General features: G+C 44.3%; 1 protein-coding gene across 1 annotated transcript in view; it reads right to left on the reverse strand.

Annotated features, from left to right (window-relative positions):
- The window catches only part of CRACR2A (calcium release activated channel regulator 2A), a 416,510-nt gene that overhangs the window by 260,842 nt on the left and 130,519 nt on the right, over positions 1-25,149 (reverse strand). The window contains exons 2-4 of the mRNA XM_063928465.1: positions 24,278-24,508; positions 9,312-9,423; positions 3,119-3,311 (exon numbers count right to left, since the gene is read on the reverse strand). Of these exons, the coding sequence (XP_063784535.1) occupies positions 3,119-3,311; positions 9,312-9,423; positions 24,278-24,463 (491 nt within the window). The 5' untranslated portion in view covers positions 24,464-24,508. The remainder of the gene's footprint in view (positions 1-3,118; positions 3,312-9,311; positions 9,424-24,277; positions 24,509-25,149) is intronic.

Here is a 25,149-nt window from a genome sequence, read left to right on the forward strand (position 1 = left end):
AAATTGAAATCTTAATCTAAATTAATTCTAATTCGATCACAATTATAGTTTAAAGAGTTGGTCAGCGATCAATAAACATCGTCTGACCTTTAACTCCAGCTACCGTGTCCGTGTCTTTATTTCAGTGTGTTGTGTCGTGTTAATTTTAGTGATAAGCTAGCTTAAGAAAAGGTTTATGTAATCACAATAAAGTTATGGGCGCCTTAAATAAGCTGAAGGCTGCATAAGCCTGAGGCAATATAAGAGCTCAACTTTTTGTGATTGGTTGTTTAATGACTAAGCAGTTGCTAGGCAGATCAGTTTTTTCCTGTGGTTTTCCCTATTGGATTAGAAGGTTGTCCATCAAGCTTAATAGGTTGGTCTTAGGATAGTATATAGGGGAGAGCATTTGCCTCAGACTTCCTCTTGCCATTCATTGTATGCCCACCCGCCCTCCCGGATTGCGTCAATTTTTGTTTCCTTCAGTTGGCTATTGAAAGCCAGATTGGCGGGAAGTTGCTACCAACCAGCTGTCACACAGGCATAAGTGGTCATTGTGGGGCTCCCTCTTTCGAAGGACGGCAGGTGTGTCCTTCTCTTGCGGTTGGACATTTAGACGTTCCCCTGCGGGAACCGAACGTTTACCAGAGAAAAGAGGGGTGAGGCCAGCACAATGCGGTTTATGCAGGAAGGAGGCGGGGTCTGAGTACTCCCCTCCTTGGTTTGGTGGTTTTTCATCTAGGTGACTGGTGCTGGTGTCGGGTAGCGACTTTCTGTTTGCCATCCTCCAAGCTAAATTGAAATCTTAATCTAAATTAATTCTAATTCGATCACAATTATAGTTTAAAGAGTTGGTCAGCGATCAATAAACATCGTCTGACCTTTAACTCCAGCTACCGTGTCCGTGTCTTTATTTCAGTGTGTTGTGTCGTGTTAATTTTAGTGATAAGCTAGCTTAAGAAAAGGTTTATGTAATCACAATAAAGTTATGGGCGCCTTATAAGTTATGGGCCCCTTTCACATGATAGCACACGGTATGAGCCGAAATTCACATTATAGCACACGGTATGAGACGAAATTCACATTATACCACACGATATGAATAGAAATTCACATTATACCACACAGTATGAGACGAAATTCACATTATAGCACAGGGTATGACCCAAAATTCACATTATACCACACGGTATGACTAGAAATTCACATTATACCACACAGTATGAGCCGAAATATACAATTATACCACACGGTATGAATAGAAATTCACATTATACCACATAGTATGAGATGAAATTCACATTATAGCACACGGTATGAATAGAAATTCACATTATACCACACAGTATGAGCCGAAATTCACATTATACCACACGGTATGAGCCGAAATTCACATTATACCACACGGTATGAATAGAAATTCACATTATACCACACAGTATGAGCCGAAATTCACATTATAGCACACGGTATGAGCCGAAATTCACATTATACCACACAGTATGAATTAAAATTCACATTGTAGCACACGGTATGAGCAGAAAATCACATTATACCACACGGTATGAGCCGAAATTCACATTATGCCACACGTAATGAGACAAAATTCAGGGAGAGTGACAGCATGGACATAGTGACAGGGAGAGGGACAGAGGGAGAGTGACAGAGGGAGAGGGACAGGGAGAGGGACAGGAAGAGGGACAGGGGCATCAAGAGCATACAGTAGGGACTAGGGAGAGAAAAAGGCAGCAGGGTAAAATTACCTATTGAGCTGCGGCGGAGACTGTGGTGCGGTGTATGAGGAGGCCGCGCGCCCGCTCCTGATTGGCTGCCGGTTTGAGAGAGCTCTGTAACCAGCGGATGCGGCGGCGGGGATCTTCAGTCAGTACTCGAAGTGCTGTTATTCCATACCGGTGTATACCGGCCCTCTATATATAGACAAGAAGAATGATCCGCAACTCCAGCAGGCCCTCGGCTGCACTGATCCTTGCTCACAGTGCCCTCCTCAGAGGCAGATAGCCCCCAATACAGACATCGAAGGGAGGTGGCACTCAGAGACTTTCAACGTGATAAACAAATGTGATTTTAATACATTAAAAATGTATTAAATGTATTAAAAATTTGTTTATACAGAATTTTATCCCCCCACAGACTCTCACCCAGACTGGAGAGAGACTGAGCATGGGCGGGACTCAGAGTCGGGAGAACAGCACAGGGCGGCCAGGGAGGAAGGGCACGCGGTGTTACGTCGGCACGTCACATTGCGAGGCAGTCACTCGGATCATGACGGCGGGTGGCCGGGCTGTTCAGCCAGCCACCCACAACAACTCTGTGAGTGACTATGAGGCTGCTGCTGACCGGCGGCTGTGCAGCAGGAGGGGATGTAACCGTCGGGCAGCAATGCACAGCAGGTGATCCGATCGTTGGTTTCTGTGTGCTGCTGTAGTAGCACTGCTACAACAGCAGCACACAGACCGCGATGATCGGATCGCAGGCATGATGTGCGGGGGTTGCCGGACATTAGGGGGTACCTGTGCGCACCAGGCACCCCACCGTGTGCACACCTATGATTGAAAGGATTATTTTTTATTTCTTTTGATTATTCTCTTTTTCCCTGGGAGAGAGGTTTGGTGACAGTTTGCTAAATGACATTATTACTTTCATAACCACTGGCAGCAGGTTGTTGTGAGCACACAGATACATTATCTCTGACACATTTCCGTGTCTTGCTGTATGGAGGAGTTATGGGTGTGTGTATATTGTTCCGGGCCATGTGCAATGACTGACTGACTGCCTCTCATATGTGGCAACAATCTGTCCATCTTACAGTTCAATTAGAACGTTGGAGTTCTCTGAAAGGATTATCATCTGCCTGTACTGTAGGTCAATGGCAGCTCCCAAGTCCTTTCAACCATGGGTCCAAGCTGACCTATGTCCGCAGACAACCATGATTTCTAGCAGAGAAGATGTTGGGATCTCTAGATGACAGTGGAGTTAGGTAGAGATATGATACGTTCTAGCAAACATTACTGACCTCCACCGTTAAGTACATTTAAGGATTTTAGGATTTAGTTATTGTTCTTATGGTACTGTACAAATAAGTGGGTAGTAAATACCATAGCGATCATTATGTACTTACTCCTCTGAGACCCTGTTTGCCCCTAAGCTGTCAATCAGGTTGTAGAATTGGGTGTTGTCGTCCTCTTCTTGGACTGCCCGGGTACTTTCTTCCCATTTGTTCTGATACGTGTTTTCAAACTCTAGCTGCTCAGCCAGCTCTCCGCCGTCAGGGGTGTCATGTGTCGGGATCTCTTCTCTATGCAGAAACTGACCTAAGTGTTTCAGAAGGTAGACTTCTATTAGGAATATCCTCAGTGCAAGACCATTGAACATGATTAAAGTGAACGTGTCCAGCTGTGTGACATAACTGTCATTAACTGCACAGCTTGGGTAACTTCAATGTAAAGTTATACCCCTTACACATCGACCCTCTGACCCGGGATATTGCCAAGTCAACACTCATCCTGGTTTGGTGTGAAAAGACACTACCAGGGCCACAGGAATTCGACCCGTGTCATGACCAATGTCGAACCCGGACTGACCCATGAGTCTACAGTGTTAAAGCGAGAGCCAGGTTATCTGACCTGGGTCCGACTAAAAGTAGCAGTGAGCCGGATCACCGGCGCCTTTAGATGATGTCATCTCCAAACGTCAGCAAAGGGACGATAACTCAGGACAAGCCTGCAGTGTGAACACTGTCTGAAGCAGCTGTGTCATGGCTTGAAACTGTGTTCACTAATACCCCTTTGCCACTAGCTTTTTAAAACACGGGTAAATGCGCGGGGGCGCACATTTACCCATGTTTTTCCCTAGTGGAAAAGGGTCCCCCGGCAAATTCCCGGATCAAGTGATCCGGGAATCCTACCCAGGTAGCTAGCTGGGTTGAACACGTGTTCAACCCGGCTAGCTGTCTAGCGTGAACGGGAGCCGTGTCGAGGCGACACGGCTCCCGTTCACTGTGTATGGGAGGATTACGCTGGGAGGTCATGTGATCTCCCAGCGCCACCCCTGCTGCATCACTAGCCGCGTCACCAACCCGGCAATTGCCAGGTGAGCGCTGTCTGTAGGGGCTGTAGCACGGGTCGCAGCCGTGTCAGGTGACACGGCTGCGACCCGTGCTACTGTAGTGGAAAAAGGGTATAACCCAGGTTGGACCCGGGTGTTTAGTGTGAAAGGGGTATGTTTAACACATAACTTCTTTAAGCTATAAAACTGTCACCCATTGATGTTTGCAAAGTATTTCCTGCTAAAGTGACTTAGGGGGTCTATGTATAGTAGATAAAGTACCAGCTAACCAGCTCCTAACTGTCTGCTTTCAAACACAGCCTGTAACATGGTAGTTAGGACCGGATTGGCTGGTACTTTATCTTCGTCCACTTTATCTCTCTCCAAGGCTTTTATGCCTTGGAGAGAGATAAAGTGGACGAAGATAAAGTACCAGCCAATCAGCTCCTAACTACCATGTTACAGGCTGTGTTTGAAAGCAGACAGTTAGGAGCTGGTTAGCTGGTACTTTATTACCGTCCACTTTATCTCTCTCCAAGGCTTAGTACATTTGGCTGTAGGCTAAAGATGCTTTAATACTTATCTAACGCAATGCTTCAGAATCAATGTCCAAAAAGTAGGCAGGCGTCCTATTATGTTATGATACATACTTAGCTTCTCAGGAGCACAGGGAACTCAAGTTCCACCCAGTGGCAAATATCTATGGGTTTAGTATGAAATACAAAATCCCGATGGTCAAAATCCTGACCACAATTGACCGACGGTTAAAATCCTGACAAGGTCAAAATACCAATATTTAAAATGTTAACAGGTCAAAAAGTCGACACAAGTTTTTTATTTTATTTTGGTGTGTATGTCGACATAGGTCGAAATGGACACTGTATAAGCGTACTGCGTGCGATCGCCATGCTTCAGGCACGGTACCTCACTGCGCTTGGCACACTATTATATTCCCCCTCCAGGTCCACTGGGATGGTAAAGTATAAACAATTCGGTTTTTCATGAAAAACTCATGTCTACTTTTTTGACCTGTCGACATTTTAAATATCGGTATTTTGACCGTCTGTCAATGGTTGTCGGTATTTTAACTGGCGGGTTTTTGATTGTAGGTAAATTGACCGCATCCCATATCTATAATGGGTGAAGTGCACGAGGGCCCTTGAGTCAAGGGGGCCCACGCCACACACCCTACACCCATGGAACACACTTACCTTGTGGCCACTGCAGAATAAAACATTCAGACATATGCTCCTCTGTAGCAGACTGTGCCAGGGTCTCACTGTGCATGTGCCAGCACAAGGGGGTCCTGCATAGAGATTGCATATGGGCCCCTCCCCTGGTAAGATCTATGTGTGCATATAAGTTACTGTCATTTTTTGGGATATTTTTGACCAGCCCCAGCAAGATTGTTGGCCAATCAGTCAATCTCAGAGTGAGTCTTATCTGGAGTGGTTGCCAGAGACCTGGAAACATCTGTACACTGAGCATTTGTCATTAACCCAACCTACCTGGACATGAACCCTGAATATTTTGTCACTGGCCCATTGCTTGTCTAAGATTCAATTATTCTTTGAACTACAGCTTGCAGTGAATTATAATTACTTATTGCGCTTCACGTGTTCCTAACCAGTGACCATTCAGAGGAAGCACTCAGCTATTTAAACTCAGAAACTCAGGGGGTCATTCCGACCTGATCGCACGCTGCCGTTTTTCGCAGCACAGCAATCAAGTCAGTAGTGCGCATGCGTATGCACCGCAATGCGCAGGCGCATCGTACGGGTACAAAGCGGATCGTTGCTGGACGATGGATTTAAAGAATCCATTCGCACAGCCGATCGCAAGGAGATTGACAGGAAGAGGGCGTTTGTGGGTGTCAACTGTCCATTTTCTGGGAGTGGTTGGAAAAATGCAGACGTGTCCAAGCGTTTGCAGGACGGGTGTCTGACGTCAATTCCGGGACTGGACAGGCTGAAGTGATCGCAAGGGCTGAGTAAGTTCTGAGCTACTCAGAAATTGCACAAACTATATTTGTACTGCTTGGCTGCACATGCGATCGCACACTTGCACAGCAAATATACACTCCCCAGTGGTTGGCGACTATGCGTTTGCCAGCTGCAAAAAGTAGCTAGCGAGCGATCAACTCGGAAGGACCCCCTCAGTACCATTAGTTTTCCCTTGCCCAAGTATTGTGGTTTGAACCTGTGATCTCATCTACGTCTACTGCTGTTTCCTATATACCAACCCGGATTTTAATTGGCTATGTCAGATTAATTGTCCGCCTTGTATAACTGCACTATATCTGACCTGTTACTGATTCCTTCCACTCGCAACTGGATTCTTTCTCCGATATCAGATCCCTTATGTCTATGCTTATCATAACATCCCTTAAAATCAGGATGCTCATGGATTACACAGGTTCTATGGCTATGCATAGAAATGCAGGCATGAAGTCAGCCAGCCGCAGAACCTGTGTAATTCATTAGTGTCCTGGTTTAAAGGGGTAGTATGGTAAGCCCAGGGTCGGACTGGCCCACGGGGCTACCAGGGAAACCACCGGAGGGCCCAATCCTTCCTCTAAGGATCAGGTTCCAGACTGTGCACTTGTATTATACATGGTAGATATGTTGCATTACACTGCACTAAACTATTGTGTATTTCAAGCCTCTGTGGAGGCTGGCCACACCCCCTTTGAAGGCTGGCCACATCCCTAAGCATGGGCCCCTATAACTGCATTCCCCCGGTGGGCCCTTCATGCCCCAGTCCGACACTGGGTAAGCCTACATATGGCCCCATACTGTATCTGAGTGGCTCAAACCAAAGGAAATGTGTCCCAAGGATATAGGACCCGATTCAGTAAGGATTGCAAATTCTGCTAAGTAGCAGAATTTACAATCCTTTTGATCGCATGCTGGGGGCTGTCCATCGCAGGGCAAGGCCGTCCAGCATGCTATCAGCTGCTTTCCCCTGAGACCACACTGAAATTGCGGTCGCACCACAATTTCAGCGTAATCGCTAAAAATAGAGTAGCCTCCTGCTGGTGCAGCCTATCTGCGACCGCAGGAGGGTCACCGCCACTTTTGTGATCGCATTGGCTGCGTGTGATGTCACGCAGCCACCCAGATCACGCCCCCTTCATGCCCATTGTTTGACTGCTGCCGCCCCCGTTTTTAAGCCACGCCCCTGCAATGCTCCGTTTCCTCCTAGGATAAGCAATAAGCAAGCCCAGGACTTGCTTATCTAGTGCGATAGAATCCTGATGATCGGGGACGGAGCTGACGTCAGACACCCTTGAGCCTGCCTGCGTCTGCGCTTGAGCCCAACTGCGTTTTTCCGGACACTCCCAGAAAACGGTCAGTTGCCACCCACAAACGGCCTCTTCCTGTCAATCTCCTTGCGATCGCCCCCGTGGGAATGGATCATTCGCACCATCCCGTCGCTGAGCGTTGAAGCCATCCGACGCACCGGCGCATGTGCAGTTCGGATCTTATCGCCCAGCGATCTGATCTGAATGACCCCCAAAGGCAGGTGACTGGATTAAAAGAAGCAAAACTTTAAACATGCTCAAGTTGAGATCTCATGTCAGACACTGCGGATTCCTAATTCTCCTAGCAGCTTTATCGTTCCACCCTAGCTATATAAACTCATATTTTACATAAGTATAGCACAAATATTACATGCACAAGAGTATGGTATGTAGGAATCCTGCAATAACAGTTTATATAAAGCACTGTATAATAAACACACAGTTCTTAAAACTTTATTAGCATTTTTGTACAGTAGTTCTTGGCATGAGCTGTTTCTAACTTTCTGTAAGTCTTGTCATACCAAACACTAACAGTATATTGGTAGAAACTGGGCCGAGCATATTATCCTGACAGTCTGAACCTCTACAGGGGGATCGATCCATGGCCATGGGTGTAGCGAGGGTGGCTCCAGTGGAGCGCGAGCTCCGGGTGATGGAAAACCTAAACTGCGCGCCGCCTGAACACCCCCCTCCCTCTGCACGCTATACCATGGGCCGCTGTACAGAAGCAGAGAGGTGTACACTGACTCAGACTCAGAGACAAGGTAGGGTACAGGTCAGGCCAGAGGCTAAAGCAGGAGACACTGACAGCCGGCACATGCCAGAGCTCTGCCGCCCTCTTTATATGTCTCACTGTCTGCTTGTAGCTGTGCAGCAGGGTTACTTCTGTCCTGCTACACCACTCTATGCCCCGGCTGCTGCAGCACCTCTTTTTGCCTCGGCTGCTGCAGCACCTCTTTCTCCCTTGGCTGCTGTAGCACCCCTCTCTTAATTGATGCTACAGCGCCTCTCTCTGACCCAGCTGCTGCTGCTTGAGAACCTCTCTCTGCATTAGAAGCTGCAGAGTAGCATATAAAAGTGTCTCTACTGTGGTGTAATGTGTATAAACGGCTCTACTGTGGTGTAATGTGTATAAACGGCTCTACTGTGGTGTAATGTGTATAAATGGTTCTACTGTGGTATAACGTGTAGAAACGGTTCTACTGTGGTGTAACGTGCATAAGCGGCTCTAATGTGGTGTAACGTGTATACGCTGCTCTACTGTGGTGTAATGTGTATAAGTGGTTCTACTGTGCTGCGTAAAGTGTATAAGGGGTAATTCTGTGTGGTATAATGTGCATTGGTACTATTCTGTGGCCACGCCCCATCTCCATGAAGCCACGCCCCTATATTTTGCCTATTTTAAACATGGGGGCGCCCAAAGGAAACTTTCGCCCTCAGCTTCGATAGGTCTAGAACAGGCCCTGTCACCAATTTAGGATTTTAAAATATTTTTCTTTTCAAATGTAACATACCCCCAATTCAGTACAGGGGAGGGGGGCGCCGAAACATACCCTTGCTCCAGGCACCATGGCACCTAGCTACACCTCTGTCCATGGCAGACATGTAATGTCATGTCATGTTATGTATACTATGCATATCACTTCAAATGCTGGTTAAGTTTCATTCTCTAAATATTGTTTTTCTTTCATTCCCAGATCTGCTGTAAAGGTGCGTACACACTAGGCACTATTGCTTACGATCCGACCAGAACGATATTGTCTAGTGTGTACAGACAATATATCGCACAATGCACACTCCCGTGGGTCAGCTGCGATGACGCCCGTCGGACCTGCATGCAGGTAATATTGCAGACTAGGGCCAAGCTGTTGCATGCAGCATGGCCGCCCCCATTGCTCCTGACATCGGCAAATGTACATAGCGTAATACCACAACAAATGTAAAATAAAAACAGAGAACTTACTAAATCCCGTAGTAAATTCTTCCAAGGTCAGAGAACCATTGCCATCAGAATCCAGAGTATCAAATACCTTCTCCAGTTCCTCAAAGCTGAGTGGGAGCTCACCATGAAGTCTCTAATAAAATATATATAAATGTGTTTTCTTAATACAGTGATTTCTAATTACCTAATGAGCTTCACTGGTTACTAATCAGCAGCCGGGCAGAGAAAACACCCAGCTAGTAAAACTCGGGTGTGGTTCATTAGGTCGACATGAGTTAGGTCGACATACCTGTACATTGGGTCGACCAAGTTTGGTCGACATGATCACTAGGTCGACAAGTGCTAGGTTGACCTGGAAAAAGGTAGACATGAGTTTTTTTACTTTTTTTGGTGTCGTTTTCTTCAGAAAGTGACGGGGAACCCCAACTAGTGCACCGTAACCCCTCGCATGCTTCGGGCAAGGTGCCTCGCTCCGCTACTACTGCACCCGGCACAGGTTACCGTTCCCAATTGTAGTCCAGTGGATCGTTAATTATGAAAAAGGTTAAAAAAAAAATTGTGTAAAAATCATGTCAGCCTTTTTCCATGTCGACCTAGTACATGTCGACCTAATGCATGTTGACCAAACGTGGTTTACCCAATGTATGTCGACCTAATGACCGCCATCCGTAAAACTCAGCCTGCAGCCGAATGTCATTATTATGCGCTAAAAGAAAAGTGTTAAATAAATCTATGGTACAGCTCGTTATATAAAAATGATTAAGACATTTATTAAAAAACAGATTGGTATATTCAAAAAATAAATCAGTTTAAAAAAACATGAAGACATAATATATATAAGATTCTAAAATGAAAGTATTCAAAGCAATGTACGTATTCTTACAAAATGATCAACTCTGGTTCTCACCCCTTTATGGTATATTACACATTCTTTTAGGAGGCTGACACCCTCCATTTACAGCAGCTGGGGGATTTGGCAGTGCCAGTGTGGATCACCTTTCTTGTATATAGGGGGTAATTCCAAGTTGATCGCAGCAGGAATTTTTTTAGCAGTTGGTCAAAACCATGTGCACTGCAGGGGAGGCTGATATAACATTTGCAGAGAGAGTTAGATTTGGGTGGGTTATTTTGTTTCTGTGTAGGGTAATTACTGGCTGCTTTATTTTTACACTGCAATTTAGATTGCAGATTGAACACACCACACCCAAATCTATCTCTCTCTGCACATGTTATATATGCCTCCCCTGCAGTGCACATGGTTTTGCCCAACTGCTAACAAAATTCCTGCTGCGATCATCTTGGAATTACCCCCATAATGTCATATGCAGCCCTCAGTGGTGCTGATTCTGAGTTGGGAGTAAAGCAAAACACTAACGTAACTCTGCACCTTGGTAAGACCATTCTGCACTGGGCAGATGTAACATGTGCAGAAAGAGTTAGATCTGAGAGGGTGCAGTGATGGCTCCAGAGGTGGGGCTTATTGAGGCTAATAGGATAAACCCCGGTGGGACAATTACCCGCAGTCAATGACTGCAGGTAATTGGATTCCCCCTATTTGTGCTATATGGTAGCTATATTAATGTCTGCCACTTTATAAGCAACACCTATCATTAAAGTTAACGTCCCTGGTTTTCTCCTAATATACACACCACTTTGACCCCATGTATAGCTATAACTCGCCATGCAAGTTAAGGGACAGAAAGACCACTGTTCTAGAGTGAAAATGGTTCTGTGCTCTCCCGCAAACCAACAAGCACTCCTAAAATCCCCTCTGACACTTTACGTGCTGAAAATAGTAGAGATGAGCGGGTTCGGTTCCTCGGAATCCGAACCCGCCCAAACGTCAGGTTTTTTTACACGGGTCCGAGCGACTCGGATCTTCCCGCCTTGCTCGGTTAACCCGAGCGCGCCCGAACGTCACCATCCCACTGTCGGATTCTCGCGAGGCCCGGATTCTATCGCGAGACTCGGATTCTATATAAGGAGCCGCGCGTCGCCGCCATTTTCACACGTGCATTGAGATTGATAGGGAGAGGACGTGGCTGGCGTCCTCTCCGTTTATAGAGAAGAGAGTGAGACTAGAGTAGAGAGAGACACAGTATTTACTTTAGTAATTTTGGGGAGCATTAGGAGGAGTACTACTACTTGCTGAAGTGATAGTGTGACTGTATATCTGACTTGTGGGGGAGACAGTGGGGAGCAGTTAGAGTCTGAGAGCAGGAGTACATATTTTAACGTACAGTGCACACTTTTGCTGCCAGAGTGCCACACTGCCATTGTGACCACACTGACCACCAGTATATATTGTGATTGTCTGCTTAGGAGTACTACTTGCAAGTTGCTGATAGTGTGACCAGTGACCTGACCACCAGTTTAATTAATCACCACCAGTTTAATATATATATATATATATAATTGTATATAATATATATATAATTGTATACCACCTACCCGTGTTTTTTTTCTTTTCTTTCTTCTTGATACATACTACTATAGTAGCTTACTGTAGCAGTCTGCGGTGCTGCTGAGCTGACAGTGTCAAGCAGGTCCGTCATCAGTCATTACATAATAAATATATATACCTGTCCGGCTGCAGTACTAGTGATATTATATATATATATATATTAATTTCATCTCATTATCATCCAGTCTATATAGCAGCAGACACAGTACGGTAGTCCACGGCTGTAGCTACCTCTGTGTCGGCAGTCGCTGGTCCATCCATAATTGTATACCACCTACCCGTGGTTTTTTTTTTCTTTCTTCTTGATACATACTACTATAGTAGCTTACTGTAGCAGTCTGCGGTGCTGCTGAGCTGACAGTGTCCAGCAGGTCCGTCATCAGTCATTACATAATAAATATATATACCTGTCCGGCTGCAGTACTAGTGATATTATATATATATATATATATATATATATATATATATTAATTTCATCTCATTATCATCCAGTCGATATTAGCAGCAGACACAGTACGGTAGTCCACGGCTGTAGCTACCTCTGCGTCGGCAGTCGCTGGTCCATCCATAATTGTATACCACCTACCCGTGGTTTTTTTTTTTTCTTTCTTCTTGATACATACTACTATAGTAGCTTACTGTAGCAGTCTGCGGTGCTGCTGAGCTGACAGTGTCCAGCAGGTCCGTCATCAGTCATTACATAATAAATATATATACCTGTCCGGCTGCAGTACTAGTGATATTATATATATATATATATATATATTAATTTCATCTCATTATCATCCAGTCTATATTAGCAGCAGACACAGTACGGTAGTCCACGGCTGTAGCTACCTCTGTGTCGGCAGTCGCTGGTCCATCCATAATTGTATACCACCTACCCGTGGTTTTTTTTTTCTTTCTTCTTGATACATACTACTATAGTAGCTTACTGTAGCAGTCTGCGGTGCTGCTGAGCTGACAGTGTCCAGCAGGTCCGTCATCAGTCATTACATAATAAATATATATACCTGTCCGGCTGCAGTACTAGTGATATTATATATATATATATATATATATATATTAATTTCATCTCATTATCATCCAGTCTATATTAGCAGCAGACACAGTACGGTAGTCCACGACTGTAGCTACCTCTGTGTCGGCAGTCGCTGGTCCATCCATAATTGTATACCACCTACCCGTGGTTTTTTTTTTTCTTTCTTCTTGATACATACTACTATAGTAGCTTACTGTAGCAGTCTGCGGTGCTGCTGAGCTGACAGTGTCCAGCAGGTCCGTCATCAGTCATTACATAATAAATATATATACCTGTCCGGCTGCAGTACTAGTGATATTATATATATATATATATATATATATATATTAATTTCATCTCATTATCATCCAGTCTATATTAGCAGCAGACACAGTACGGTAGTCCACGGCTGTAGCTACCTCTGTGTCGGCAGTCGCTGGTCCATCCATAAATGTATACCACCTACCCGTGTTTTTTTTTTTCTTTCTTCTTGATACATACTACTATAGTAGCTTACTGTAGCAGTCTGCGGTGCTGCTGAGCTGACAGTGTCCAGCAGGTCCATCATCAGTCATTACATAATAAATATATATACCTGTCCGGCTGCAGTACTAGTGATATTATATATATATATATATATATATATATTAATTTCATCTCATTATCATCCAGCCTATATTAGCAGCAGACACAGTACGGTAGTCCACGGCTGTAGCTACCTCTGTGTCGGCAGTCGCTGGTCCATCCATAATTGTATACCACCTACCCGTGGTTTTTTTCTTTTCTTTCTTCTTGATACATACTACTATAGTAGCTTACTGTAGCAGTCTGCGGTGCTGCTGAGCTGACAGTGTCCAGCAGGTCCGTCATCAGTCATTACATAATAAATATATATACCTGTCCGGCTGCAGTACTAGTGATATTATATATATATATGTATATATTAATTTCATCTCATTATCATCCAGTCTATATTAGCAGCAGACACAGTACGGTAGTCCACGGCTGTAGCTACCTCTGTGTCGGCAGTCGCTGGTCCATCCATAATTGTATACCACCTACCCGTGTTTTTTTTTTTTCTTTCTTCTTGATACATACTACTATAGTAGCTTACTGTAGCAGTCTGCGGTGCTGCTGAGCTGACAGTGTCCAGCAGGTCCATCATCAGTCATTACATAATAAATATATATACCTGTCCGGCTGCAGTACTAGTGATATATATATATATATATATATATATATATTATATATATATATATATTAATTTCATCTCATTATCATCCAGTCTATATTAGCAGCAGACACAGTACGGTAGTCCACGGCTGTAGCTACCTCTGTGTCGGCAGTCGCTGGTCCATCCATAATTGTATACCACCTACCCGTGTTTTTTTTTTTCTTTCTTCTTGATACATACTACTATAGTAGCTTACTGTAGCAGTCTGCGGTGCTGCTGAGCTGACAGTGTCCAGCAGGTCCATCATCAGTCATTACATAATAAATATATATACCTGTCCGGCTGCAGTACTAGTGATATTATATATATATATATATATATTAATTTCATCTCATTATCATCCAGTCTATATTAGCAGCAGACACAGTACGGTAGTCAGTCCACGGCTGTAGCTACCTCTGTGTCGGCAGTCGCTGGTCCATCCATAATTGTATACCACCTACCCGTGGTTTTTTTTTTTTCTTTCTTCTTGATACATACTACTATAGTAGCTTACTGTAGCAGTCTGCGGTGCTGCTGAGCTGACAGTGTCCAGCAGGTCCGTCATCAGTCATTACATAATAAATATATATACCTGGCCGGCTGCAGTACTAGTGATATTATATATATATATATATATATTAATTTCATCTCATTATCATCCAGTCTATATTAGCAGCAGACACAGTACGGTAGTCCACGGCTGTAGCTACCTCTGTGTCGGCAGTCGCTGGTCCATCCATAATTGCATACCACCTACCCGTGTTTTTTTTTTTCTTTCTTCTTGATACATACTACTATAGTAGCTTACTGTAGCAGTCTGCGGTGCTGCTGAGCTGACAGTGTCCAGCAGGTCCGTCATCAGTCATTACATAATAAATATATATACCTGTCCGGCTGCAGTACTAGTGTGATATATATATATATATATATATATATATATATAATTTCATCTCATTATCATCCAGTCTATATTAGCAGCAGACACAGTACGGTAGTCCACGGCTGTAGCTACCTCTGTGTCGGCAGTCGCTGGTCCATCCATAAGTATACTAGTATCCATCCATCTCCATTGTTTACCTGAGGTGCCTTTTAGTTGTGCCTATTAAAATATGGAGAACAAAAATGTTGAGGTTCCAAAATTAGGGAAAGATCAAGATCCACTTCCACCTCGTGCTGAAGCTGCTGCCACTAGTCATGGCCGAGACGATGAAATGCCAGCAACGTCGTCTGCCAAGGCCGATGCCCAATGTCATAGTACAGAGCATGTAAAATCCAAAACACCAAATATAAGTAAAAAAAGGACTCCAAAATCTAAAATAAAATTGTCGGAGGAGAAGCGTAAACTTGCCAATATGCCATATTTACCACACGGAGTGGCAAGGAACGGCTGAGGCCCTGGCCTATGTTCATGGCTAGTGGTTCAGCTTCACATGAGGATGGAAGCACTCAGCCTCTCGCTAGAAAAATGAAAAGACTCAAGCTGGCAAAAGCACCGCAAAGAACTGTGCGTTCTTCGAAATCCCAAATCCACAAGGAGAGTCCAATTGTGTCGGTTGCGATGCCTGACCTTCCCAACACTGGACGTGAAGAGCATGCGCCTTCCACCATTTGCACGCCCCCTGCAAGTGCTGGAAGGAGCACCCGCAGTCCAGTTCCTGATAGTCAGATTGAAGATGTCAGTGTTGAAGTACACCAGGATGAGGAGGATATGGGTGTTGCTGGCGCTGGGGAGGAAATTGACAAGGAGGATTCTGATGGTGAGGTGGTTTGTTTAAGTCAGGCACCCGGGGAGACACCTGTTGTCCGTGGGAGGAATAGGGCCGTTGACATGCCTGGTGAAAATACCAAAAAAATCAGCTCTTCGGTGTGGAAGTATTTCACCAGAAATGCGGACAACATTTGTCAAGCCGTGTGTTGCCTTTGTCAAGCTGTAATAAGTAGGGGTAAGGACGTTAACCACCTCGGAACATCCTCCCTTATACGTCACCTGCAGCGCATTCATAATAAGTCAGTGACAAGTTCAAAAACTTTGGGCGACAGCGGAAGCAGTCCACTGACCAGTAAATCCCTTCCTCTTGTAACCAAGCTCACGCAAACCACCCCACCAACTCCCTCAGTGTCAATTTCCTCCTTCCCCAGGAATGCCAATAGTCCTGCAGGCCATGTCACTGGCAATTCTGACGAGTCCTCTCCTGCCTGGGATTCCTCCGATGCATCCTTGCGTGTAACGCCTACTGCTGCTGGCGCTGCTGTTGTTGCTGCTGGGAGTCGATGGTCATCCCAGAGGGGAAGTCGTAAGCCCACTTTTACTACTTCCACCAAGCAATTGACTGTCCAACAGTCCTTTGCGAGGAAGATGAAATATCACAGCAGTCATCCTGTTGCAAAGCGGATAACTGAGGCCTTGACAACTATGTTGGTGTTAGACGTGCGTCCGGTATAGTTCACAGGGAACTAGACAATTTCTTGAGGTAGTGTGCCCCCGTTACCAAATACCATCTAGGTTCCACTTCTCTAGGCAGGCGATACCGAGAATGTACACGGACGTCAGAAAAAGACTCACCAGTGTCCTAAAAAATGCAGTTGTACCCAATATCCACTTAACCACGGACATGTGGACAAGTGGAGCAGGGCAGGGTCAGGACTATATGACTGTGACAGCCCACTGGGTAGATGTATGGACTCCCGCCGCAAGAACAGCAGCGGCGGCACCAGTAGCAGCATCTCGCAAACGCCAACTCTTTCCTAGGCAGGCTACGCTTTGTATCACCGGTTTCCAGAATACGCACACAGCTGAAAACCTCTTACGGCAACTGAAGAAGATCATCGCGGAATGGCTTACCCCAATTGGACTCTCCTGTGGATTTGTGGCATCGGACAACGCCAGCAATATTGTGTGTGCATTAAATATGGGCAAATTCCAGCACGTCCCATGTTTTGCACATACCTTGAATTTGGTGGTGCAGAATTTTTTAAAAAACGACAGGGGCGTGCAAGAGATGCTGTCGGTGGCCAGAAGAATTGCGGGACACTTTCGGCGTACAGGCACCACGTACAGAAGACTGGAGCACCACCAAAAACGCCTGAACCTGCCCTGCCATCATCTGAAGCAAGAAGTGGTAACGAGGTGGAATTCAACCCTATATATGCTTCAGAGGTTGGAGGAGCAGCAAAAGGCCATTCAAGCCTATACAATTGAGCACGATATAGGAGGTGGAATGTACCTGTCTCAAGCGCAGTGGAGAATGATTTCAACGTTGTGCAAGGTTCTGCAACCTTTTGAACTTGCCACACGTGAAGTCAGTTCAGACACTGCCAGCCTGAGTCAGGTCATTCCCCTCATCAGGCTTTTGCAGAAGAAGCTGGAGGCATTGAAGGAGGAGCTAAAAGGGAGCGATTCCGCTAGGCATGTGGGACTTGTGGATGGAGCCCTTAATTCGCTTAACAAGGATTCACGGGTGGTCAATCTGTTGAAATCAGAGCACTACATTTTGGCCACCGTGCTCGATCCTAGATTTAAAACCTACCTTGGATCTCTCTTTCCGGCAGACACAAGTCTGCTGGGGTTGAAAGACCTGCTGGTGACAAAATTGTCAAGTCAAGCGGAACGCGACCTGTCAACATCTCCTCCTTCACATTCTCCCGCAACTGGGGGTGCGAGGAAAAGGCTCAGAATTCCGAGCCCACCCGCTGGCGGTGATGCAGGGCAGTCTGGAGTGACTGCTGATGCTGACATCTGGTCCGGACTGAAGGACCTGACAACGATTACGGACATGTCGTCTACTGTCACTGCATATGATTCTCTCCCCATTGAAAGAATGGTGGAGGATTATATGAGTCACCGCATCCAAGTAGGCACGTCAGACAGTCCGTACTTATACTGGCAGGAAAAAGAGGCAATTTGGAGGCCCTTGCACAAACTGGCTTTATTCTACCTAAGTTGCCCTCCCACAAGTGTGTACTCCGAAAGAGTGTTTAGTGCCGCCGCTCACCTTATCAGCAATCGGCGTACGAGGTTACTTCCAGAAAATGTGGAGAAGATGATGTTCATTAAAATGAATTATAATCAATTCCTCCGTGGAGACACTGACCAGCAGCAATTGCCTCCACAAAGTACACAGGGAGCTGAGATGGTGGATTCCAGTGGGGACGAATTGATAATCTGTGAGGAGCGGGATGTACACGGTGATATATCGGAGGATGATGATGAGGTGGACATCTTGCCTCTGCAGAGCCAGTTTGTGCAAGGAGAGATTAATTGCTTCTTTTTCGGTGGGGGTCCAAACCAACCCGTCATTTCAGTCACAGTCGTGTGGCAGACCCTGTCACTGAAATGATGGGTTGGTTAAAGTGTGCATGTCCTGTTTATACAACATAAGGGTGGGTGGGAGGGCCCAAGGACAATTCCATCTTGCACCTCTTTTTTCTTTCATTTTTATTTGCGTCATGTGCTGTTTGGGGAGTGTTTTTTGGAAGGGCCATCCTGCGTGACACTGCAGTGCCACTCCTAGATGGGCCAGGTGTTTGTGTCGGCCACTAGGGTCGCTTAGCTTACTCACACAGCTACCTCATTGCGCCTCTTTTCTTCTTCTTTGCGTCATGTGCTGTTTGGGGAGTGTTTTTTGGAAGGGCCATCCTGCGTGACACTGCAGTGCCACTCCTAGATGGGCCAGGTGTTTGTGTCGGCCACTAGGGTCGCTTATCTTACTCACACAGCTACCTCATTGCGCCTCTTTTTTTCTTTGCGTCATGTGCTGTTTGGGGAGTGTTTTTTGGAAGGGCCATCCTGCGTGACACTGCAGTGCCACTCCTAGATGGGCCAGGTGTTTGTGTCGGCCACTAGGGTCGCTTATCTTACTCACACAGCTACCTCATTGCGCCTCTTTTTTTCTTTGCGTCATGTGCTGTTTGGGGAGTGTTTTTTGGAAGGGCCATCCTGCGTGACACTGCAGTGCCACTCCTAGATGGGCCAGGTGTTTGTGTCGGCCACTAGGGTCGCTTAGCTTAGTCATCCAGCGACCTCGGTGCAAATTTTAGGACTAAAAATAATATTGTGAGGTGTGAGGTATTCAGAATAGACTGAAAATGAGTGGAAATTATGGTTTTTGAGGTTAATAATACTTTGGGATCAAAATGACCCCCAAATTCTATGATTTAAGCTGTTTTTTAGTGTTTTTTGAAAAAAACACCCGAATCCAAAACACACCCGAATCCGACAAAAAAAATTCGGTGAGGTTTTGCCAAAACGCGGTCGAACCCAAAACACGGCCGCGGAACCGAACCCAAAACCAAAACACAAAACCCGAAAAATTTCAAGTGCACATCTCTAGAAAATAGTCTTACTCTGCAAAATAAAGTCTAACTTTGCACTGCCCCACAAAACTAGAAGCACCCAATTGAGTGAAATCACTGGGGGAGAGGTGCAGACTGACCCTGCTCTCTGATGTTTGACACTCCAATATCCCAAATGCCAAATACAAGAAATCTTCTAAGAAACACCTAAATATTAATAATACTGCAAAGCACCGATCCAAGTGCACAGAACCTCCAAACAGCGTGATACATAGAGGTTGCTGAGTTCTACTTAATCCAAGAGGTTGAGTCTACTACCCTGCAGAGGGAAAGCCGAGATTTATAGAGATATAATGGAAGACAGTAATTAGGTCAACCGCTATTGGTCGACATGCAGTAGGTCGACATGGTCACAAGGTTGACGTGGTTAATAGGTCGACATGTACTAGGTCGACATGGAAAAATGTTGACATGAGTTTTTTTACTGTTTCTGGTGTCGTTTTATTTGTAAAGTGACCGGGAACCCCAATTAGAGCACCGTGTCCCGTCGCATGGCTCGCTTCGCTCGCCATGCTTCGGGCAAGGTTACCGCTCCCAATCGTAGTCCATGTGGATCGTAAAGTATGGAAAAGTTAAAAAAAATTAAGAAAAAAAATGTGAAAAACTCATGTCAACCTTTTTCCAGTGCATGTCGACCTATTGACCACGTCGATCTAGTTACCATGTCGACCTAATGCATGTTGACCAGTAGTGGTCAACCTAATGACTGTCGACCTAAGTGCTATCAACCTAATGACCATATCCCATGGAAGAGTTGGCTAAAGTGCACTAAGGACTGATATATAAGTATTACTCTTTACTCCCCTTTAATAAATTTGCTAGATTATTCTATTTATCAAGGCCGTCACGGTAAGTCATTTTACTTTAATTTTACAGTAGCGGAACTTGTAAGTGGTGGGCCCAGGTGCAAAAATGTTATTTGGGCCCCCCTCCTTCATCCCAACCCAAGTTCACAGCATGCCACACGGCAGTGTGTGATAGGGAAAGGCAGAGGGTGACAGTGTAAGGCAGGGAAAGGCAAAGGTTGACATAGAGAGGCAGAGGGAGACAACAGAAAGCAAGGGGAAGCTGGGGATAACAGCAGATGATAGGGGACGGCAGAGGGTGAAAGGGAAAGGCAGTGAGTGACATGGGGAGGCAGTTGGTGACAGGGGTCATGCACAATGTTCTGTACGGTGCGGAGAACAGGGGGAATGTACCTTGGTGTGACCAGGAACACATAGGCATCTGCTCTGTCTGTGACAGGGGCCCCCACCCCTTGTGTTTTCCACAGTTTGGAATTCAGTTAGGAAGGGGATAACCCATTGCTAGTCTGGGCAGCAATGGGCCCCAAAGTCCTAAGGGGCCCCTGGTGCATTGCACCTGCGGCACCAATGGTAATTTCGCCCCTGGGCCTTGTCTCTCTGTTACATCCTGAGAAGGACAGGTGGTGTGTTGTCAGAGAGAGAAAGAGAAGATCCACGGAAGCTCCCATCTCGTGTGTTAGGTACCATCTAGACCAGAGGTGGGCAATAAGCAGCCCTCCAGCTGCTATAGAACTACACAGACCAGCATGCTCTGCCACAGTTTTGCTATTTGGCCATGCTAAAATGGTTGCAGGGCATGCTGGGATGTGTAGTTAAACAACAGCAGGAGGGCAGGTGGTACCACACTTTGTTGCTGGGGAGGGTTTTCTCTCCACAATATTACTACCAATCTGGGCTTGCCTTTCCCTCCCTCCTGCGTTTTCCCCTTTTATTCCCTCTTTGTGAACTTCAACACTCATGCAAAGGAATATATAGAATCTTTTTTTTAAATTAGGTGCACCCATGCATCTGCAAAGTATTTAGCAAAGCGCATCTTATCCTCACCCTAGTCCTCCAATCAGCCAGTGCAGATTTCTTCTCCACCGCAAAAACGCTTCCATCTTGATCTGCAACCAGTTGCACTATGGCAGAACGCTAGATGCACTTCTGCAAATATATACCATTAGAGCAGTGGTTCTCAAACTCGGTCCTAAGGACCCCATACAGTGCATGTTTTGCAGGTAACCCAGCGGGTGCACAGGTTTATTAATTACTCACTGACACATTTTAAAAGGTCCACAGGTGGAGCTAATCATGTCACTTGCGATTCTGTGAGGAGACCTGCAAAACATGCACTGTGTGTGGGGTCCTGAGGACCAAGTTTGAGAACCTGTGTATTAGAGGATTTAGCAATGTGTGTTGGATATTTTGTGGTTCATATGAGAAACATTTCCCAACACTTAAAAGTATACTTTTGAAACTTGTCTCAGGATCGTACTAGAAGATCCATGTTTCATCACTGGTAATAACTGTATCTAAAAAATGTGAATCCACTTTAATTTGTTCCAAAATGTCTGTACAAATTCCCTTTTGATTTTCCTTCTGCTCACCAGTGAGGAGCCTTGGAACCATCTAAGCCAAACTTTTGTCATGTTAAGATGCAATACTTGCATAACAGTTTCTTTGTTGATGTTTACCATTTCTGCTATCATTCGGATGCTGAGTCGACGGTCAATTCAAACAATTTTCTCAATTATGTCCACATTTTCATTTGTTTTTAATGTCTAAGGCCTTCTAGGACGTTCATCATCTTTGACATCCTCACGACCATTGCTAAATCTTTAGTGCCACTCAGACACATGTGCACGGGACATACAATCTGCCCTGTAAGCTAGCGTTAGCATACGGAAAGATTGGATGGGCATTTTGTTCAATTCAACTAATAATTTTACGTTATCACGTTGCTCTACTTTTGAACTAAGCATTTTTAAGATGCACAGGAAAAACAGAACTTCTTTGAATGCTGTGTGACTACAAACTATCTGTGCGAGAGGGTAGAAATTTTCCAAAACCATTTTGGGATAGTCTGAGGTCAGTGTTTTGCTGTAAATTCAGTGGTAATTCTGATATACTATCATGGCTTCACTTCCTTGTGTGCTTTTAGTGGAATACGGCAGATAGGGAGATTGCCCTACAAAGTATTACATTTCCAAATAATAATTATTTTGGAGTTATATAATTGTATTACATTTTACCAATAGAGTAACTGGCAGCCATCATTAAATTCGGAAGGAAGGCAGATTGATGTAAACACACTGAGCCACAATTTGCCATGCTATTATTAGCAGCTGTCTACAAGTTGGTAGCTGCATAGCGGATGTGAACAAGGAGGTTGGTCCACACGTTGACTCCAAACCATAGAGTGTTTTATTGAAGATAAGAGGTGATGCAGGTGATGTAACATTAACAGCAATATTACAAGGTATTAATCTCTACAGGGCTAAGTACTGTACAGCCATACAGCACTGCAAAACTACAATAACTACAGTGACAGATTTGGGCATATGCAGACACTTAAAAAGAGCCAAGTAAACAACATGCACCTGCAGTCTAATCAGCATGACCTCGAATTCTGGTGACTCAGACATGTGATTTTAATGTGGCTAATCAGTCACGCACAATAACATAGACATGTGATGTTATTGTGGTTGATAAGAGACAGCTTGTAGCGTTCAAACAGTTAACTACAAAAACTATATGCTAGCCAGAAGCAGTCGTCCATCAAGAGCTGAGAAGCCAATGGTCTCCTCGTAATTATATTTATCAATATGCAATTTAAAGTGATAGTTCACTTCAAGCTAGTATTATTTTCTCCAGGGGTTAAAATATATATTTTTAAGAACAGCACATGACATTCTGCTATAGACATACATAGAATTGTCCCATAGTTTCATGTGATGCAGTTATATTATTTGCAAATTTCACAGATGACCCCATTTACAAAAATATTTTCAAATGTTGCAATGTTTTGCTTAAATATACACATTTATATGCAAGAACACATGTATATCTAAGATAATATTATTATTATTATTATTATTATTATTATTATTATTATTATTATTTATTACCAGTCATTTATATAGTGCACACATATCCTGCAGCAGTTTATGGAGGATATTTGCCCATTCACATCACTTCCTGCACCAGTGGAGCTAACAATTGATGTTCCCTACAACACGTACACCCACACATACACACTAGTGTTAATTTTCTTGGGAACCAATTAACCTACCAGTATAGTTTTGAATGTTATATTTGTACAGTCCCTAAAAGTTAGAAGGATCCAAGTTGATGTTTATTATATCAATGTACAGCAACAGGTAAGTGCAGGTGATTACAGGTGTCCAAAATTCCAAGCTTACTGTTCATTATATGGAGAAAAGCGATTTCACTGCTATTACCAGCTTTGCAGAATTGCGCAAACTGACTACTCTTGACTGATGCAGTGCAGTTTGATTAGTAAAGCAAGGCAAACATATAATAATATTTGTTGTAGTATATGAGTATGGTCATCTTCACTTTATCTTGTACATTAAAATACATTATAAAGTATTTAAACATGTAAAAAGTAGGATATTAATGGTTGGTTGATTTTGATATTAGCATGTACAAATGACCACGGGCAACAAATGAATTTTGCCCGCCCAAAGTATTGCCAATTTTTCCTTACACAATGGAGTCTATTCTGACTTTTACCCCAAAACAGTGCTTCTGTTTATTTGGGTTTGACATTTTTTTTATTTTATTTTTTAATCCTCATGTAATACATACACAGTATGTAACACTAGAGTAGAGGACAAAGGACACCAACTAAAATTGGAGGGTGAAAAATATATACATTACTATGTAAACCTCCCAGCATATGTGAAGGGGACTAATAATAGTAGCACAAACACTCTAAAAGAAAAAATAAAGAAAAACAACAGAAAAACAACGCACACAAGGAAAAAATATATAGATAGAACTTTGTCTATATATTTGCTACCTAAAAATGTTTATATAAAGATAAAACAAAACTTTTGGAAACTCATTTCCAATATGATTAATAATTACTCATTCACTAAACAGTCTAATTGCTGATCTTACCTGCAGATCACAACGCGCAATGAAGCCTCTGTCCTCAGTATCACAAATCCGGAAAAACTCATGTGCCTTCCCCAGCATTGTCTGCTGCCCGGGGTCATGTCCCTGTGTCCGATCATCTTTTGGTGACTCGGCTCCAGTTCGCTTGTGCCTGGCATGATTCGGTGTAGAATGTTGAAGAGTGGCCATTGTACCTGGCACAACTAGTGCAAGCCGCTAACTCTGATCCAGAACCTAGATGTTAAAGGTAGAAAAAAAAAATGGAAAGTGCATTAGAGTCTTGCAGTGATGCTTCTGATCATCTCTTAGCAACCGTCTCTTTAATTAGCTATGAAAGCCAGTGGAAAAAAAGGAAAAAGGGCTTTTTGAAAATCCCTGCCTTGTTCTGTTCCTTTAATATAGTGGACTAGAACACACAGGAAACAAAGGCGGTAAGGTACGAGAAAAGGAAATAATTATTTCCCTCTAGAACATAAGAAAACAGGCTATACAGCACTATTTCTTAATAGTACTGCTCTTGTAATTGTTTACAACATAATAATAATAATAATAATAATAATAATAATAACGCTCTTTCTCCAATAGGACTCAAGGTGTTTATACGGCACTACATTCATCATCATAGCATATTTATTATTTAACTTGCCATATTCCTCCATTGTCAGGCCAAATGTAATGACGCCCAAGTTATGCGGCCGTACGGGATGCCGGCCGAACTCAGACTTTTTTTAAAAGGGCAATCACTTACAAGGCATGGTTTGCCTTGTAAGTGATTACCCCTTTAAAAATATATCCGAGTTTGGCCACCATCCCGCATGGTCGCCGAACTCGGATGTCATTACATCTGGCCCAAAATCTCTGATATCTGCACACGG

The sequence above is a fragment of the Pseudophryne corroboree genome, chromosome 6, assembly GCF_028390025.1.
Source record: "Pseudophryne corroboree isolate aPseCor3 chromosome 6, aPseCor3.hap2, whole genome shotgun sequence".
NCBI classification, from domain to species: Eukaryota; Metazoa; Chordata; class Amphibia; order Anura; family Myobatrachidae; genus Pseudophryne; species Pseudophryne corroboree.